A 21,389-nucleotide genomic window follows, 5' to 3' on the forward strand; every position below is an offset into this window, starting at 1 on the left:
GAGTGTTTTGCTTCAATATGTATTGGCAAATAGTGAGGGTTGTCGAGTCTCTCTCCTATGCTTGCAAGGACAATGAATGTGGAACTAAAGTCTCTGAAATAACAGAATATTAAAAAAATGTCAAAAATGCATCTAATTTTTCTGGACAACAATGTGGAATCCTTTTAATAGATGCAGAAAATAGCAATAGTGCACTTTTTACAACACAGGTTTAATAGGTAAGAAGAGAAATGAAATGAATCATCAAGATGGTTGGCTACAGCTTTACAGGCCATATCTATGCCAAATGACCATTTTTATTTTACTTGATTTATATTATTTTTTCAGCTCAAGCTGGCAAACCTGAAGTTCAAGCATAGCCAAGCACACTCATTTCTCAATTGCTAGCAACTTCCTGACTATTCTAGTGATGTTTAGTATTGTGGCTTTCCGGAGACTTTGGGTTGATACCTGTTGTAGATATTACTATTGGGACAATATACAAGAATTTCCTCTTTTAATTTGGCATATTTCTAGTGTTTTTCACTTATTAATTTCTGTATGTTACATGTGTTTGGAATGTTTATATCCATTGCATAAGTTGTTCTTGTTTGCTTACTTGTAATATTATATCCGGATGGTTATTATGGATTACCCTATCAGTAGTAAGAGATCGGTTGTAATATAATTTGTAGGATTCTCACTATACAACTAGATCAGGCTTGTATTTATAATAAGGTATGGTGTATGTTATGAGTTTGTATTTTAAAGCAAGATTTTGGTGGATGATGTTTGCCATTTATGCCTGTGTAAGTAATCAGATTGAGTTAAACCGCTACAGGATTCTGCAATGTGTTGGATTGTTTCTGGTTTCTCTTGGCATCTTCTGCATTTATTGTCTTGAATTTGTTGATCTTTTATTATGTGTTTTTGATATTTTTTGTGTTAACCACCCGATCCTGGGTTGCCACAAGGAACTCTTCTGTTTCTAGGAAGAAGTCTCCAACTCTGAGCTAGGTGCTCGATGTTTCCTTGTCGATATCTAGTCTGCTCAGATCATGGGCATATCTTCCATGGAGGGTCATGCTCTTCCGTCGGTTAACTTTTTCTTCTGCGGTGATAATCTCTTCATTTTTCTGGGTAGTGCTTTCATTTAGGTTTAGTAGTTTAGTAGTCTTATCAGAATTGTATATGTTCACATGGAATGCTGAATCATATTTTCATTAACGAAAATATATCCTTAGAAGTTTTAGCAGACTGTTGTGCAAAATTTTATGTCTGTTATTCCTCTTTCTCCTCTGTCCTGGGTAATGTCAATCTAAGTGTGTTTGAGTGTATATAGTGTTTTCTAAAATTTGTCATTTCTGTTCTTATTTTTCTTTGTAAATTTTCCAGATTTGTTTCGGACCAAAATATTATGCCAAAAGTTTTCCACTTATTGCACTATGATCTATTTTCTTTACTTGTTGATATTCCAGATACAAGTATATGTTTCATATCATCCATGGGTTGTATTGTATCCTGCTGCTCTGTTTTATATTCTACTAGCTCTATTGTACCTTTCTTTATGTTTAATGTACTGCAGTTATCTAGTCCAAAGTTCATGTTTATTTCTTTAGAAAATAGTTCTACTATTTGAATTAATTGCTTTAGCTTTACTGAAGAAGGAGTGGATAAGCTGTGTCAAGGTATAATTTGTTTGGCTGTCTCTGATTTCATAACCTCTTTTTGTCTGATTCACTAACTTAAAGAGTGAGTTAAAGGTGATTCCTCCTTTGGGTAAGAGATTTGTATTACTTCTGTCAAAAATTTGGGCAATTTTTCAGGATTTTTAACAAAATTGTTGATATGTATTAATAAGCATAGATGAAGGCAAGTAAATTTTTATACCAATTAACTGTGAATATTATCACTGCCAGTACTTTTCTAGTTCTGGGTATTCTTTATAAATGCTTTCAGCATATGCATCGTAACTTCAGGTGTTTGCATGTCTTCAGTTGTGTGAGTGCATTCTTTTCTTTCCCCAATCCAGCTTGCTTCTTGATTGTGTGTCACCCTGTTCAAGCAGATATTAGACCGAAAGTTCATTATCTCTGTATTTGTTGGTAATTCTGTTATTGTGGTTGGTGAAATAATGTTGCTTCAAATTTAATTTTAATGTCCTCTATAAACCTTTCTCATTGTTCCAGAACTGATCATTTTATTTTCTTCATCTGACGCATTTCATATATCTATTTAGTCTGGATGTGCATGCACCGAGCTTTTATATTAGTGTATCCATAAATTCTACAATGCTTCTGTTAGGTTGATCGTATCTTGCATGGACCGATTATTATAAACTTTATTATTAAAATGCCAGTTATTTCTTGTAGCGCAGAGGACCTTCTTGTTGGAGGGCAGATCATTGGAATTAATTTTTAATTGTTGATATTAAATGTGTTCTAGTGTATTGATTATATAGGTGTACTCCCTCCTTCATATTCAGCTTTACTGAGGTGATCCTGCAGCTTGTGCTCCGACATTGTTTAACATCAACAGCCAAAGATGAATTTTTGTCTTACCAACTAGTTGCATTAGTTTGACCGACACCCAGTTAAGTGCAGGTATGGTTAGTCGAATAGCCTTGTTTTTTACTACGAATTTTATGGTACAACAAGCAGTGAAATGTATAGCATGCTGGAATTATAAGGAACACATGAAGATTGTGTCAATGATTAGTAGTGGGTAGATTATTGTGCATTTATTTAGTGAGGAACAGGGAAACAGGACATTGAGTACAGGAGTGTTGGTTCCAAAGAACCAGACAAAAGACAGTAGAAGTATCCCAAATTACTTTGGTCATTTCTGCGGCAGTTGAACGGGGCACAGCTGCACAAGCGTGTGAAGGTCGGACCGTGAGACAGCGGGAGAGTTAAAAAGTGAGCAGATTAACGGAGTGGGCGACGGAGTAGAGGGAGACAGAGTAGGAAGGCTTTGGCTCAAGAGGCTTTGGTGAGCAGAGGCTGAGGATGAGCTTCACTCCAAGTGAGGTAAGGCCAGGTAAATTCCTTTAATTAATTTAATTACCTTAAGAGTAGGTAATGGAGGCAGCAGTTAGGGCAGTTGAGTGCTCCATTTGCAGTATGTGGGAAGTCAGGGCAAGCACAATTGTCCCTGATGACTACACCTGCAAAAGGTGCATCCAGCTGCAGCTCCTGACAAACAGAGTTAGGAAACTGGAGCTGGAGCTGGATGAACTTCGGATCGTTTGGGAGGCAGAGGCAGAAATAAACAGCAGTTACAGAGAGATAGTCATCCGTAAGAGTCAGGAGACAGATAGCTGGGTGACTGTCAGGAAAGGGAAGGGGAATAGACAGAATGAGCAGAGCATGCCTGTGGCCGTTCCCACCAATTGTAAGTATATCATTTTGGATATTGTTGATAGGGATGACCTACCAGGGACAGGTTGCAGTGGTTGCGACTCTGGCATCGAGACTGGACCCTCAGCTCAGAAGGGAAGGATGGAAAAGAGGAGAGCAGTAGTGATAGGGGATTCAATAGTTAGGGGGACAGATAAGAGGTTCTGTGGAAGAGATCGAGAATCCTGGATGGTCTGTTGTCTCCCTGGTGCCAAGGTCCGCGATATCTCTGATCAAGTTCTTAGTATTCTCAAGAGGAAGGATGAGCAGCCAGATGTCGTGGTCCATTTAGGGACCAATGACATGGGTAGGAAGAGTAAGGAGGTCCTGAAAGGTGAGTTTAGGGAGTTAGGCGCCAAGTTAAAGGACAGGACCTCCAGGATAGCAATCTCAGGATTGCTACCAGTGCCGCGTGCAGCTGGGTTTAGAAATAGTAAGACAGTGCAGATCAACACGTGGCTGAAGGTATGGTGCAGGAGGGAGGGCTTCAGATTTATAGATAATTGGGCAGTTTTCCAGGGAAGGTGGGACCTGTTCCGGCGGGACGGTTTACATCTGAACTGGAGGGGGACAAATATTCTTGCAGGTAGGTTTGCTAGAGAGGTTCCAGTGGACTTAAACCAGATACAAGGCGGGGGGGGGGGAGGGGAACAAGAGTGTAGGAACAGATGTAGGGGAGAAGGAAGAAAAAGGAGATAGTGAAGTTGTTTGCACCGTCAGTGGTAAACAGAGAGAAGAGGTGGAAAATTTCTTAAATGCATTTTATTTTAATGCTAGGAGCATTGTAAGAAAGGTGGATGAGCTTAGGGCATGGATTGATACCTGGAAGTATGATGTTGTAGCTATTAGTGAAACATGGTTGCAGGAGGTGTGTGATTGGCAACTAAATATTCCTGGATTTTGTTGCTTCAGGTGTGATAGAATCGGAGGGACAAGAGAAGGAGGTGTTGCATTGCTTGTCAGAGAAAATATTACAGCGGTGCTCTGGCAGGATAGATTAGAGGGCTCGTCTAGGGGGGCTATTTGGGTGGAACTGAGGAATGGGAAAGGTGTAGTAACACTTATAGGGGTGTATTATAGACCACCTAATGGGGAGCGAGAATTTGAGGAGCAAATTTGTAAGTAGATAGCAGATATTTGTAGTAAGCACAAGGTTGTCATTGTGGAAGATTTTAATTTTCCATACATAGACTGGGAAGCCCATACTGTAAAAGGGCTGGATGGTTTGGAGTTTGTAAAATGTGTGCAGCATAGTTTTTTGCAGCAATACATAGAGGTACCTAGAGAAGGGGCAGTGTTGGATCTCCTGTTAGGGAATGAGATAGGTCAGGTGATGGAGGTATGTGTCGGGGAGCACTTCAGGTCCAGTGATCTCAATGCCATTAGTTTCAATATAATTATGGAGAAGGATAGGTCTGGACCCAGGGTTGAGATTTTTGATTGGAGAAAGGCTAACTTTCAGGAGATGCAAAAGGATTTAGAAGGAGTGGATTGGGACAAATTGTTTTATGGGAAGGATGTAATAGAGAAATGGAGGTCATTTAAAGGTGAAATATTGAGGGTACAGAATCTTTATGTTCTTGTTAGGTTGGAAGGAAAGGTTAAAAGTTTGAGAGAGCCATGGTTTTCAAGGGATATTGGAAACCTGGTTCAGAAAAAGAGAGATATCTACAATAAATATAGGCAGGATGGAGTAAATAAGGTGTTTGAGGAATATAAAGAATGTAAAAAGAATCTTAAGAAAGAAATTAGAAAAGCTAAAAGAAGATACGAGGTTGCTTTGGCAAGTAAGGTGAAAATAAATCCAAAGGGTTTCTACGGTTATATTAATATCAAAAAGATAGTGAGGGATAAAATTGGTCCCTTAGAGAATCAGAGTGGACAGCTATGTGTGGAACCAAAAGAGATGGGGGAGATTTTGAACAATTTCTTTCCTTTGGTATTCACTAAGGAGAAGGATATTGAATTGTGTAAGGTAAGGCAAACAGGTAGGGAAGTTATGGAAACTATGATGATTAAAGAAGAGGAAGTATTGGTGCTTTTAAGGAATATAAAAGTGGATAAGTCTCCAGGTCCTGACAGGATATTCCCTAGGACCTTGAGGGAAGTTAGTGTAGAAATAGCAGGGGCTCTGACAGAAATATTTCAAATGTCATTAGAAATGGGGATGGTGCCGGAGGATTGGCATATTGCTCATGTTGTTCCATTGTTGACAGGGTTCTAAGAGTAAACCTAGCAATTATTGGCCTGTAAGTTTGACATCAGTTGTGGGTAAATTGATGGAAAGTATTCTTAGAGATGGTATATATAATCATCTGGATAGACAGGGTCTGATTAGGAACAGTCAACATGGATTTGTGCTGGAAGGTCATGTTTGACAAATCTTATTGAATTTTTTGATGAGGTTACCAGGAAAGTTGACGAGGGTAAAGCGGTGGATATTGTCTATATGGACTTCAGTAAAGCCTTTGACAAGGATCCACACGGAAGGTTAATTAGGAAGGTTCAATCGTTAGGTATTAATATTGAAGTAGTAAAATGGATTCAACAGTGGCTGGATGGGAGACTCCAGAGAGTAGTGGTGGATAACTGTTTGTCAGGTTGGAGGCCGGTGACTAGTGGTGTGCCTCAAGGATCTGTACTGGGTCCAATGTTGTTTGTCATATACAAATGTACATTAATGATCTGGATGATAGGGTGGTAAATTGGATTAGTAAGTATGCAGATGATACTAAGATAGGTGGCATTGTGGATAATGAAGTAGGCTTTCAAAGTTTGCAGAGAGATTTAGGCCAGTTAGAAGAATGGGCTGAAAGATGGCAGATGGAGTTTAATGCTGATAAGTGTGAGTGCTACATTTTGGTAGGACTAATCAAAATAGGACATACATAGTAAATGGTAGGGTATTGAAGAATGCAGTAGAACAGAGGGATCTAGGAATAATGGTGCATAGTTCCCTGAAGGTGGAATCTCGTGTGGTTAGGGTGGTGAAGAAAGCTTTTGGAATGCTGGCCTTTATAAATCAGAGCATTGAGTATAGGAGTTGGGATGTAATGTTAAAATTGTACAAGGCATTGGTAAGGCCAAATTTGGAGTATTGTGTACTGCTCTGGTCACCGAATTATAGGAAAGATGTCAACAAAATAGAGAGAATACAGAGAAGATTTACTAGAATGTTACCTGGGTTTCAGCTTCTAAGTTACAGAGAAAGGTTGAACAAGTTGGGTCTTTATTCTTTGGAGTGTAGAAGGTTGAGGGGGGACTTGATAGAGGTATTTAAAATTATGAGGGGGATAGATAGAGTTGACGTGGATAGGCTGTTTCCATTGAGAGTGGGGGAGATTCAAACAAGAGGACATGAGTTGAGAGTTAGGGGGCAAAAGTTTAGGGGTAACACGAGGGGGAAATCCTTTACTCAGAAAGTGGTAGCTGTGTGGAACGAGCTTCCGGTAGAAGAGGTAGAGGCAGGATTGATATTGTCATTTAAAGTAAATTGGATAGATATGTGGACAGGAAAGGAATGGAGGGTTATGGGCTGAGTGCAGGTTGGTGGGACTAGGTAAGAGTAAGCATTCGGCACGGACTAGAAGGGCTGAGATGGCCTGTTTCCGTGCTGTAATTGTTATATGGTTATATGGTTACATGCACTTTAGTTGTTGTTAAATAGATCATGGTTGAAAGTCAAAGTTTAAGCCAGAGCTATTCAAATATAATCTTTTACGTATTGAAATTAATTAACTTTATAATGCACATTACATTGGAAACAATCATAAACCGAACTATAAATGCTGATTCAAACAAAAATGTCTTACGAAAACTGTTGAGCGTCGTTTCATCAGTACTTCTCTATCCACTCCAGGGTATGAAGGAGTTAACTTGGGCTCAGGAAATAAGAAATTTCTAGTATCATCTTCATAGTTTGCCAGTGTTTCATTTCCTACAACCAGGAAACAAAAATACCATTAGCTACAATTGACAAATTTCCTTTTGTCGTCACTTGCCAGTAATCTTTCAAATGGTTCATCACTAATTATGCAAGTGCTGTCTTACAAATGTATCTGACGCACTGACATATAACCATTGAAGTAACTGCATATTCAGAAACCACAAATAGTGCTTGGGTGTACTATCTGCTTTCTTCCTAAAATTCTAAAACATGGATACTTATTTTCCAACTGATTGTACATAAAACTCATTCGTATCCTCACAACAGACAGCTTACTGCCAACTCTATTACAAGACTAGACATTAGGGAATATTTTTGGAATTATTCTTGGCTCAAAAATTTTAATGTTAAATTAACAAGGCTGAAAACAATTTAAACCAGCAAGTACAAATTTAATCTATGAAAAGAGGTCACATACAATTAATGTTCTAATTTGACACACTAACCATGAATAATTGACCACAAAGACTGGATATTATAAAAAATAAAACAAAATATTCACAATGATAAAAAAAATTAAAAGATCTTGGAAGTCTGCTGAGCAGTAATGGAACATGGCCACAAGGAGCAAAAATAGCATGAAAATACAATTTGAACCAAAAATTGATTTCAGGTAATGAGAATACAGCTAATTTCAGGAACTTGTACCTCAGCAGATCTTAGTTTTAGACTAGCAGTAATATGTGAAAAAATTAGAATAGTATTCAAGTTTCTGACATCAATGAATAGAACATTATGCACATTGAATCCAGTATTCTTTTACATGTACTAGTTACTGGTAAATAGTAAATTGGTTTATTATTGTCACATGTACTGAGGTAAACAACCTGTTTTGCATACCGTTCATCTGCATCAGTTCATTACAACAGTGCATGGACGTAGTACAAGATAAAGCAATAAGAGAATGCAGAATAACAAATACACAATGCTGGAAGAACTCAATAGTCAGGCAGCATCTATGGAGTGGAACAAACAGTAAACATTTTGGGCAATGCAGAATAAAGTCTTTCAGTTACAGAGCAAGTGCAGTGCAGGTAGACAATGAGGTGCAAAGTCATTATGAATAGATTACAAGGTCAAGCATCCATCTTATCTCACAAGGGAATAGTGAGATAGAAGCTGTCCTTGAGTCTGTAGTATGTGATTTCAGGCTTTTGTACCTTCTTCCCAAATGGAGGAGGAAGAAGAGGGAATATCCAAGGTTGGGTGGGTTCTTTGATTATGCTGGCTGCTTTATCAAGGCAGTGAGAAGTATAGACAAAGTCCATAGAGGGGAGGTTGGTTTCCATAATGTGTTCTGTTGTGTCCATACTCTCTGCAGTGTCTTGCGGTCATGGGCAGAGCAGTTACCCAAGCTGTGATTCATCTAGCTAGGATGCTTTCTATGGTGCATTGATACAAATGGGTGAGGGTTGAAGAGGCCATGTCAAACTTCTTTAGCTCCTGAGGAAGAAGAAGTGCTGATGCACTTTCTTGGTCGTGGTGTCTCTGTGGTTGGACCAGGACAGGCTTTTAGTGACGCTCACTTGGAAAGTAAAGCTTCCACTCCTCTCAATCTCGGCAATGTGGATGAAATGCATGTGCATTTTTCCCTTCCTGAAGTCAATGACCAGCATATTTTGTTTTAATAATATTGAAGGAAACGTTGTTGCCACACCTTGCCATTAGGCTTTCTATTTCCTTCCCGTCCTCTGACTGCCCAAAATAGTGGCATCATCTGCAAACTTGAAGATGGGGTTAGAACAGAATCTGGCTATGAGTCCATAGGGAGTAGAATGGGGGCTGAGGACACAACCTTCAGTGACTTCAGTTTTAGGGATTATCATGAGGAGCTGGTGCGGCCTTTCCTTACTGATTGAAGTCTGTTAGTCAGGAAGTCAAAAAATTTAAGTATGTGGAAAAACCAGGTTGGTGCTGGATCCCAAGGAAGGCAATATCTAGAATGCCAATGAGATGGGTTTTTTTAGAGCAACTTGTGGTTGAGTCCACTAGGGGATTAGCTATTCTGGATTGGGTGTTGTGCAATGAACCAGAATTGATCAGAGACCTTAAGGTAAAAGAACCTGTGGGGCAAGTGATCATAATATGATCAAATTCACACTGAAATTTGAGAAGGAGAAGCTGAAGTCAGATGTATTAGTATTACAGTGAAGTTAAGGGAATTACAGAGGATTGAGAGAGGAGTTGGTCAGAATTGACTGTAAAAGTATATGGGCAGGGATGACCACAGAGCAGCAATGGCCGCAATTTCTGGAAGGAATTTGGAAGGCACAGGATCCATACATCCCAAAGAGGAAGAAGTATTCTAAAGGCAAGGTGACACAACCATGGCTAACAAAATAAGTCAAAGCCAACGTAAAAGCCAAAGACAGAGCATATAATAGAGCAAAAGCTAATGGTAAGTTAGAGAATTGGGAAGCTTTTAAAAACCCACAGACATTAAAAAAATAAAGATGGAATACGAAAGTAAGTTAGTTAATAATACTAAAGAAGATACCAAAAGATTTTTCAGGTACATGAAGTGTAAAAGAGAGGCAACAGTAGCCATCAGACCACCGGAAAATGACGCTGGAGAGATAGCAATGGGGGAGAAGTAAATGGTGGATGAACTGAGTAAGTATTTTGCATCACTGTGGAAGACACTAGCATAATGACAGACGTTTGGGAGTGTCAGTGGGCAGAATTGTGTGAAGTTGCCATTACTAGGGAGAATGTTCTGTGGAAACTAAAAGGTCAGAAGGTAGATAATTCACCTGACCAGATGGTGTACACATGAGGATTCTGAAAGAGGTGGCTGAAGAGATATTGGAGGCATTAGTAATGATCTTTCAAGAATTACTAGTTTCTGGAATGGTTCCGGAAGACTGGAAAATTGCAAATGTCACTCCATTCTTCAAGAAGGGAGAGAGGCAGAATAAAGGAGGTTGGAGGCCAGTTAGTTTGACCTCAGTGGTTGAAAAGGTGTTGGAGTCAATTGTTATGGATGTGATTTCAGGGTACTTGGAGGTACATGATGAAATAGGCCATAGTCAGCATGGTTTCCTCAAGGAAAAATCTTGCCTAACAAACCTGTTAGAATTCTTTGAAGAAATAACAAGCAGGGTGAAATGTGACAGGGAGAAAGTAAAGTATGATGTAGCAATATTTCAGTGGAGTAAGGGAGATTGCAGTGCTTTGAGAGAAGAGTTGGCCAAAATAAATTGGAAGGAGCTGCTGGCAGGGATGTCAGCAGAGCAGCAATGGCGTGTGTTTCTGGGGAAAATGAGGAAGGTGCAGGACATGTGTATACCAAAAATGAAGAAATACTCAATTGGTAAAATAGCACAACCGTGGCTGACAAGGGAAGTCAAAGCAATTGTAAAAGCAAAAGGAAGGGCATACAACAAAGCAAAAATTAGTGGGAAGATAGAGGATTGGGAAGTTTTTAAAAATCTACAGAGAGCAACTAAAAAAATCATTAGAAGGAAAAAAATGAAATATGAAAGCAAGCTGGCAAATAATATCAAAGTGAATAGTAAAAGGTTTTCAAGTATGTTAAAAATAAAAGAGAAATGAGAGTGGATATAGGACTGCTAGAAAATGAGGCAGGAGAAATAATAACGGGGACAAGGAGATGACTGATGAACTAAATGAGTATTTTACGTCAGCCTTCACTGTGGAAGACACCAGCAGTATGCCTGATGTTGTAGTGTGTGAAGGAAGAGAAGTGGGTGCAGTTACTGTTACAAGAGAGAAGGTGCTCAAAAAGCTAAAATACCTAAAGGTACATAAGTCACCCAGACCAGAGGAAGTGCACCCTAGGGTTCTGAAAGAGGTAGCGTTAGAAATTGTGGTGGCATTAGGAATGAGCCCAGGAAAGAGATAGAGGGCTTGGTGAAATTGTGTCATGACAGTAATATTGCCCTCAATGTCAATAAATAAGAGAGCTGGACATTGACTTTGGAAAGTGAAGTGGTGCATGTGCCCCTGACTATATCAACGGTGTGGAGCTTGAGAGGGTTGCGGGCTTCAAGTTCCTAGGTCTTCACCGTGTCCTGGTCAGCTATATTGATGTCACAGCTAAGATAACTCACCAACACCTCTACTTCCTCAGGAGGCTAATGATATTTGCCAAGTCCCCATTGACTATTACCCATTTCATTGATGCTCTATAGAAAGGATTCTGTCTGGATGCATAACGGCTTGGTATGGAAACTGCTCTGCTCATGACTGCAAGGAACTGTAGCAAGTTGTGGACACAGCTCAGCATACCACAGAATCCAGCCACCCGCTTAAGGATTCTATATAAAACTTCTTGCTGCCTCAGTATAATCAAAGACTCACCCACCCTAGATATTCTCTCTTCTCCCCTCTCCCATTGGGCAGAATGCCAGGAAGCATGCACCAGCAGGCTCACTTCTCTCCCACTGTTATCACACTCTTGAACGATGAGATGGGCTCTTGGCCTCACGATCTACCTTGTTATCATCTGAAACATTACTGTTTACTTGCACTTTGGTAGCAGTTTTACTTTATTCCGTATTGTTTTTTTTTACCTTATCCCAGCTCATTGCATTGCATAATAATGTGATCTGTATAACAGTATGCAAGACAAGCTTTTCACTTTATCTTGGTACACATGACAATAGTAAACGAATATCAATAAGAATACCAAAACTGCAACTCAAGACAACCTATATACAACCTAGTAAACAATAAACTCAGAATTGATACATAAAGCATGAGTAACTGGATGGCTTACTTTTGTGATTTCTTTGAACACGTGTGGCAAAAGTGGACAATACATCATATATTGCCAAGAAGGCATTGCAAGTAATACTTTAAAAGTATCAGAAGGTAGTTCACCTGATTACATTAGTAATTAATTGTAGGATAAGTAACAAATACCATAAATGAACACAAAATTAATTCCTGCTGCTGTTGTCATGTGTGCAGTTATTGAAAAGAATTCAATGTGGACTAACTGCATCTGCTTTTTGCAAAGAGAAAACTAGAAATACTATCGTACTTCAATGAATAATACCTGAAGGAGTGAACTGTATTAATTCAAACTTTGTATTGTCACCTGAAAGAAAATAAATCATCATTAGCAAAGTTTTAGAATTTGTAGAAATAAATATATTAAATACAAAAATACACAAATATCTATTTGCCTTTAATAGTGAAAAACCAACAAAGCCAATTTCCCTATTTATATTATAAGTTTGCCTAAGAATCCTTCTGTAGAAGTTCTATTTGTTGAGTGTAAGCACATTAAAAAGGGTAACCAATCTCAGGGTTTCACAACTGGCCATTGTTGTTCGGTACACCCAGGGCTCGGCTTAAAAGTCCGGCTCAGCTTTGGAGGCGTAGGATCTTGGGGCTCTGGAGATGGGCAGATCGAAGGTCGGTGTCACGGCAGGAGACCCGTGCATCATTGGGGGAGTTGGAATATCTACAGCTGTGTGCCCAGATCTTTGGGCACAAAGCTTGAAAAAAAGCAATGTAATGGATTTTTAACATCGTAAACCAGCAAGTTGTTTGTTATGTCTCCCTGCTCGCTGTGAAAATGGAGATGTCTCTTTCTCCCTTATTCGGAGGAGAGAGAGAGAGAGAGAGAGATAGAGAGAGAGAGAGAGATAGATAGAGAGAGAGAGAGAGAGAGAGAGAGAGAGACAGCCTGTGGTATGCCGAATACTAGATAAAACGCAGAGTCTTTGGGGTAACTGCAAGTCTGTGTTTTGCTGTTGCTTTGCTCATGCTTGAGTGCTTGGTGGTGGGTGCTAATGCTGTCTTTTGCCAGTGGGGGAGAGGGGGATTGTTGCTTGATTCCACTTACACGCGGGAGGGAGGGGAGCTGGTGGGGGGACTTCGTGGTTCTAACATTTAACTGTTGTTCATTCTTTGGGGCACTCCTCTGTTTTCGTGGATGGTTGCAAAGAGAAAGCATTTCAGGATGTATATTGTATACATTTCTCTGACATTAAATGTACCTTTGAAGCGTTTGAAACTGAAGATGTGATTTACACCAAAATGCATATGGAAAGATATCACATCCCATGCAACCTTCCTTCAGTGTATTATTTGTGAAATTAGTTCTAATTGTTTAGAGATGCACCTGTAATTGGACTGCCACTATGCATGATCAAACATAAGACTAGAAGCCCACCTAAATAGGTTCCACTCAAGCTATCCTATCTTCTTTGCCACACCACGCTTTTCTTCCTTGATTGTGAGTGACAGCGCAGGTTAAGCTAAGTACTGTCAAGCGCATTTTGCAGATTTGACTAGAAATGAGTTTTGTAGATGCATTTGCAAACTTCGACCTCCCACTAAAGCTCATTGTGTTTCTTTTTGCTGCAGGCAGCCTGATCTTTACATCAACCCAGAGGGACTAACATCCATAACTATTCAATTTCTTTTGTGGTTGTGTTATGAGGACTGGCTTGATTTTTCTACTTCTTCAATTAAGACTATCAGTATAGCATGCAAAGACATAAAACCTGTTCTCTTCCAAGTTCAGGCATTCTTTACTCTTTTCCAGGTCAAATTAATTTCCTCCATGACTGTGAGACTTTGTGAATCATCACCTCCCATTTGCTTAATATATAGTAGTTTCAATTGGATCTTGTTATGGGCCTGGACCATGCCAAGTACTCAGCCCATGAACAGTACAATTAGTACTGGCCAAACATAGAAATTATTCAAATGAGAATGCAGTAGGAAGCTGATATTCCCCATAGAAAGTTTTGGTTGATCAGAAATTATGATCCTAATTCTTTGTTTCTGGAATCACCCAAGCCATGAACCTCATGAATTAAAGTCAGGAATGCTACAATTAATTCAAACTGAGCTCCTGGTCTAGTCTTATCTAACTTAATAACTGCTTTCATTTTTGTAGGGAGAACAAGGTAAAATTTCTCACAGAGCTTATTGAGATAAATATATCAGTTTGTACTGTATAACACTGAGATAAATTTTAAATACAATGTTATTTTTTGTCAATATTACTTACTACCAACAAAAATGATTTTGATATGAAGTTATTAAATAATGATTGATTTTTTTGTACATACATTCCAAGAATGCAGCAACATCAGCAGGATCAACAATACCTTTCCCAAACACCTGTTGAAGGGAATGGGGTAAATGAAATTGTAGGATACAAATTATAAATGAACATGGTATTAAACAGTATAAAAACAAAACGTAGGAAGCAGTTATTGTATCAGCAGTAATCATTGCCAAAATCACATGTGATTTTATTTAACTTATAAGCACCATGGGGGTTGTCAAAAACATTCAGAGCCAATCAGAGTTCTGAAGAACGAATCCAAAAAGGATCTTGGATGCAATATAGACAATTACCTCAGAACTTACCTAGATCAGTGAAAGTGACAATATCTGGTCCAGTAGAAAAATTTTAACTTCCTGTGGTTTGATTTTGAGGATAACATTCAGGCATGAGCTGATAAATGGCAAGTATTGTTTACACTGCAAAAGTGTTAAATAAGGACCATCTCCCTATCACATTTAAAGGCATTTGGTCTCTGAATATTAGCCCAGTGACATAATCATTATACTAATTTACCCTATTCATCCTCCATTGTTATACATACAAATCTGTATTCAATTTCATTCATCAGACTCATCTAATGTATAACAACCACACTTTTACTCTCTCATGGCTCCACATAATCACTTGTAGAAGAGAGCACAAAATGCTAAAATGATGTACTGTAGAGGCCAGATGTTAGGCCTACTGATGGAAAGAACACTAAATGATCTGCCACATTTGTGTCCTTCTAATTAAAAATAGAGAAATGAAACGTACAGACAACCCTCCCAAAAAAAAAAATCAGGTATTTCTCACACACATATGCTGATTCAACTCTGTCAATGTCTGAACAATGAGAAGAATTAATGCAATTATCAAGATTATGACCTGGCTAAGATTAGATCCTATCCCTTTCTTCTACCTTCCAGGGCATTTACTTATACAGCAAATATCACAGAATATCCATGAGGTTAATGCCCCAGAGGACCACATTTTTTTCTGAATGTCCACTGTTACGTACCCCGTAACTGGGTTGCCAAACCAGCAGAAATGGATCACTCAGTTGGAGTCTGGATTACTAGAACTAAGGAAGTTTTATTAAAGAAACAAGCAACACAGTACTCTAATCAAAAGGATAATAAATGCAACAGTTCAGCAATGATAGACACACATGTACACAGAATTAAGATAACAGGATCAATCAAGCTCTATCGTTGTCTCGGGGTAAATGGCCAGTTTCAAAGTGACGCAAAGTTCAGTTCAATTTAGTTCAGTTCAGTTCGCAGACAGTGGGGGGAAGGAGAGAGAGAGCAAAACGAATGAATATTCAAAACGGCTTCCACACAGACCTTCGCAGTCAGCTTTCGGGCGAGTCCTTTGTGATGTCATCTGAGGTCACCGACCGTGACCCCTCCGTTTCCAGATACGATCATTTCTCTGCGGTGAACCTGGCACCCAGGCAAGGGTGGACACACACCAGGTTCCCGCCGATCGTGCCTTTCCACCCTGAGCGTCTACGGCTTGATCCCGCGACCAGCCGTCCAAAAACTTCCCACCGACTTGTGAGAGACGCACCGCTTCCAGGGTCTTGTTACCTCGAGGTGTCGTGTGTGTCCTGCCTTAGCGAACCCGTCCTTTGTTATCCCCCTGCTGGGGTATCACCTGTCCATCACTTCAAACAGTTCAGGGTTCAAAGGGGGAGCCGATCTTGACAGCTCTCCTTCCGTTACTCTCTCCTGTCCCTTCATTAACATCTCCAAATGCTGCTCCATTGTTTTCCTTATCTCTCTCTGTCCTGAAGACAGGTGGCAGACCAACTGCTGATCCCACTGGTGCCAGCACAGGACAGCTAACATCTTAATCTATGTGTATTCTCATCACACCATCAACATAGGATCTGTAGCTTATCCATCAGCATAAGTACTGACAATTTAATAGCTCCACTTGATAAGTCAGTTGGTTTTTAACCTGGTAATTCAAAAGAAAATGAATCTTTCCTTAGGCAGTAGATGTAAGAACATAATAAATAACATCTGGAGGATGGGAGCTCTAGCATTCAATAAGATCATGGTTGTACCACCTTCTGGTGGTAACGTCAAATCCTTCAGTTCCAGTTGTGCCTATAATCCTATCAACCTTGAACACATTCAGCAATCCAGCATTCACTGCCTTGGGGGGTGGAGTTCCACAGATAATCTATCCATTGCATAAAGAACTCTTTTCTCATCTCTGTCATGAATGACTGCATATTATTTTGAGAATATTATGTCTTGTTATAGACACCCCAACCTGAAATAACTATCTGCAGTTAAGCTACTTAAGAACTTTATGTTTCAATAAGATCACTCCGCATTCTTCTAGAAATCAAGAGAGTGTAGGTCCCTTTTCCTCATATGCTAAATGTGCTGAACTTTCTCCGCCCACAGGATATTGCTGCTTTGTTGGTGAGATTGATTCTGAACACAATATCCCAGGTGTGTTCTCCTCAGAGCTGTGTATAATTTGGGCAAAAATCTCTACTCTTGTACTCAGTTGTTCTTGCAATAAAGACTAACTGCTTGTAAGCCTCCAAACTAGCTTTCTGCAGTTTGTTTCCAAGGATAACATTCAAGTATTCGCTAATATATGGCAAAACTGCTCACACTGCAAATGGGCCAAGTAAGAACCATCTCCACTTTGCATTCAATGTCATTAACTTTGGTGAGTCACCTAGTATCAGCATAACACCAAAAGACGTAGGAGCAGAATTTGACCATTCAGCCCATCAAATTTGTTCCCCTATTCTATTGTGGTTGATTTACTATCCCTCTCAACCTCATCTCCTGTCTTCTCCCCACAACCTTTGAAGCCCTTGCTAAAATATATCAACATCCACTTTAAATATAACCAATGACTTAGCCTCCCAACCTTTGTGGCAATGAGTCCACAGATTTAACACCTTTTGGCTAAAGAAGTTCCTCCTTCTCTCTGTTCAGAAGGGGCATCCTTCTATTCTGAGGCTGTGCCCTCTGGTCCTAGACCCCCAAACTTCAGGAAACATGCTCTCTACGTCCACTCTATTATAGGCCTTTCAATGAGATTCCTCCCTCATTCTTCTAAACTCCAGTGAGTAAAGACCTAGAGCCATCAAGTGTTCCTCCAATGTTAACCCTTTCATTCCTGTGATAATTTTGGTGAACCTCCTCTGGACCCTCTGCAATGTCAGCACAGCCTTTCTTAGATAAGAGGTCTAAAATACTCCCATTGCAGTCTAACCAATACCTTATAAAGCCTCAGGATTACATCCTTGCTTTTATGTTCTAGTCCTCTCAAAATGAATGCTAACATTGCATTTGCCTTACCTACCACCAACTCAACCCTCAAATTAACCTTCAGGGATCCTTGCATGAGAACTCTTAAGTCCCTTTGCACATCTGATTTTTGAATTTTCTCCCCATTTCAAAAACAGTGTAAACCTTCATTCCTCCTTCCAAAGTGCATGTCCATACACTTTTGTACGCTATATTCCATCTACCACCTCCTAATCTGTCTAAATTCTTCTGCAGACTCCCTGCTTCCTCAATACTACCAGCCCCTCCACCTATTTTTGTATAATCTGCAAACTTGGCCACAAAGCCATCAATTTTGTCATCCAAATCATTGACCTACCTCATGACCAGAAGCAGTGCCAACATCAGCACTTACCATTTCTCACCAACAGCCAACTAGAAAAGGCCCCTTTTATTCCCACTGTTTGTCTCCTGCCATTCAGCCAATCTTCTATCCATGCTAGTATCTTTCCTGTAAATCACCAACTAGAAATTTAACTGGATCACCTATATAAATAACTGCTTATAAGAACAGGTTAGAGATTGGGTGTCCTGCACTGACGGACTCAGATCCTAATTCCACCATCTACAAAGCACAAATCAAGACAACGATGGGGTATTCTCCATTTGTCTGGAAGAGCAGCTCTAACAACTTCCAAAAAGCTCAACGTGATCCCAGACAAAGCAGCCCACTTAAGTTGAACCCATCCATCACATGCATTGTGGTTACACTGTCTATCATGTACAGCATGAAGTCCACTGCAGTTACTCGCCTAAATTAATCCGACAGCACACCGAATCCCATTACCTCTACTAAAAAAGGACAAGGGTAATAGGTACATGGAAACACCAGCACCTGCACATTTTCCTCCAGGTTTCACAATGTTTTGACTTGCAAACGTCTTTCATCATCACTCAATGTACACACTGAAGCTCCCTACCCAATAAGACTAGGAGAGCACCTTGAACCGAAGACTTCAGTAATTCATAAGGGTTTCTCCTCAAGAATAATCTAAAATGGGGAATAAATGCTTTTTTTGCTAATAATGCAGAGATCTTGAAAAATTAATGGAAAAAAAACAATGTCCTTCTAAACATCTATTACTTTTAAACTCGCATAATTAAAGTATCTTACTTTTCCACTTTTTCTATCAAAGTAGATCACTTCAAATTTTTGCACATTCCATTGTACATGTCATGTCCTTGCCAATTCATTTAGCCTGAATACATTCTGCAGAACACCTATTATAGTCCACTTAGATGTCTAGCAACAGCAGCTTTGGGTATATTACATGTGATGTCCTCATCCAAATAGTTGAAAAAGGTTATGAACAGTTGGGGCCCAGACACCAATCCACGTGGCACCACAATGGTCACAGCCTCAATACGAAAATTTATTCCTGATCTATTTTTTGATAAATAATCATCAATTCCATGCTATAATATACTATACTGTGTGGTTTAACTTTACTTAATTATCTCTTGTGTTTGTATGTTGCAGGGTTTTTGAAAGCCCAAATACATCACATCAACTAGTTCACCTATTCTGCTTATTATGTTTGTGATATCTTGCTTGATCTCCTTTTGGCTGAGTCTGCTTAACATTGTTGTAAGTGCAGTAGTCTTGCCCTGGTGATACTATAACCAAAAGTTCTGAGAAGAGAGTTCTCAATAGCACTGCCTCCAAACCAGCATGACAATGAAGCAGTATGATTTACAAGATCATTAAACTGTAACTGCCTGAAGTTCTGAACATGTTTAACTAAAATGATATGATACTGTTTACTTCTTCACCCGCAACAACATCCTTTAAGACTTTAAAAAGAAACAAAGAACCACTAACTGAGTAATAAAGAAAGGGAAGATAGAAAATAAAATAGCACAAAATATAAAAACAGATGGTAAGGGTTTTTATAATTATATAAAGCCTTTACTGTGTGGCTAAAGTGAACATAGGTCCCTTGGAGGATGAGAAGGGGGAATTGAAATTTGGGCAATGAGGAAATGGCAGAAGCTTTGAATGACTATGTTGTGTCAATCTTCATGGTGGAGGACACATCTAACATGCCAAAGAGAGATGCTATGGATGTGATTGGAGGTGAGGACCTCGATACAATAGCTATTACTAAAAAGGAAGTGTTGCGAAAACTTGTGGGCCTGAAGATAGACGAGTCCCGTGGCTCTGATGAAAATCATCCTAGGGTACTGAAAGAAACAGCTGTTGCACGAGGCGACTGAGGAGAACCCAAGTGTAGGACACCGGCACGTCGACTGAGTTGGGGATGCTGGCGTAGACGTGAATGTAGAACAGCAAGCCAGAGGAATCTTGACAAGGAGACGGGATCTACAGGGACTACCTTGAAACTAGAGAAGAACTAGGAACTAACCATAAAACTAACGCTTCTAAGCGGACGAGAGAACGAAGTATCACACAAGAATAGACCAACAAACTGGCGACCTGTGTAGTGACGCCATCGTACAAACGTTTGTACTTATTTCACCATCTCTGATGCAAACCAGGTGTACCATAATTAAGTAAACTAGCAGCAATTGGAAATCTAATGGCTGAAATTAGGGCATAATCAGGGAGAAAGAGCATTAAAGGGGAACAACCAAATGGAACCATGACAATGGCAGAAGTTATAGTAGAGGCTTTGATGATAATTTACCAAAATTCTCTGGACTCAGGGAAGATCCTGGCAAATTGGAAGACAACAAATGTCACACCACTGTTTAAAAAAAAGGATGCAGGCAAAAGGCAAGTGACTAAAGGCCAGTTAGTTTTACATCTGTAGTTGGGAATATACTTAAAGCTACCATTAAAGAAGAAATAGCAAGGTATCTGGAAAGAAATGGATCCATTAGGCAAATAAAGCATGGATTCAACAAAGGCAGTTCATTTTTGACAAACTTACTAGAGTTCTTTGAGGATAAAATGAGCACATTGGATAGAGGGGAACAGATGGATGTTATTTACTTGGATTTCCAGAAGGCATGTGATAAAATGCCACATAAGATAAGGATGCATAGAGTTGGGGTGATGTAGAGTTGGATAGAGGATTGGTTAACTAATAGAGAACAGAGAGTTGGGATACATGGGTATTACTCTGGTTGGCAATCAGTGGAGTGCGGTGTGCTGCAGGGGTCGGTGCTGGGCCCGCAATTGTTCACGATATAGATTTACAATCTGGAAGAGGGGACTGAGTGTAGCGTATCTTGTGTAGTAAATTGTGCAGAAGATACGGAGAGTATGCAGAGAAATATAGATACGTTAAGTGAGTGGGCAAGGGTCTAGCAGATGGAATACAATGTTGGTAAATGTGAGGTCATCCACTTTGGAAGGAAAAATGGAAGAGCAGATTATTATTTAAATGGTAAAAAATTGCAGCATGCTGCTGTGCAGAGGGATTTGGGGGTGCTTGTGTATGAATCACAAAAGGTTGGTTTGTAGGTGCAGTAGGCTACAGAGAAGGCAAATGGAATGTTGGTCTTCATTGCTACAGGGATTGAATTTAAGAGCAGGGAGGTAATGCTGCAGCTATATAGGGTACTGGTGAGGCCATGCAATGAGTATTGTGTGCAGTTCTGGTCTCCTTACTTGAGGAAGGATATACTGGCTTTAGAGGTGGTGCTGAGGAGGTTCACCAGGTTGATTCCAGAGGTGAGGGATTATGAGGAGAGACTGAGTTGTCTGGGACTGTACTCACTGGAATTCAGAAGAA

The 21,389-nt window shown here is 39.7% G+C and overlaps 1 protein-coding gene across 1 annotated transcript in view; it reads right to left on the minus strand.

The window, feature by feature from the left end:
* spata6l (spermatogenesis associated 6-like) overlaps positions 1–21,389 on the minus strand; it is a 71,327-nt gene that overhangs the window by 28,410 nt on the left and 21,528 nt on the right. Inside the window, exons 4-6 of the mRNA XM_063068999.1 lie at positions 14,379–14,430; positions 12,347–12,388; positions 7,190–7,314 (exon numbers count right to left, since the gene is read on the minus strand). Of these exons, the coding sequence (XP_062925069.1) occupies positions 7,190–7,314; positions 12,347–12,388; positions 14,379–14,430 (219 nt within the window). The remainder of the gene's footprint in view (positions 1–7,189; positions 7,315–12,346; positions 12,389–14,378; positions 14,431–21,389) is intronic.

Source organism: Mobula hypostoma, chromosome 16, assembly GCF_963921235.1.
Source record: "Mobula hypostoma chromosome 16, sMobHyp1.1, whole genome shotgun sequence".
Taxonomy (NCBI): domain Eukaryota; kingdom Metazoa; phylum Chordata; class Chondrichthyes; order Myliobatiformes; family Myliobatidae; genus Mobula; species Mobula hypostoma.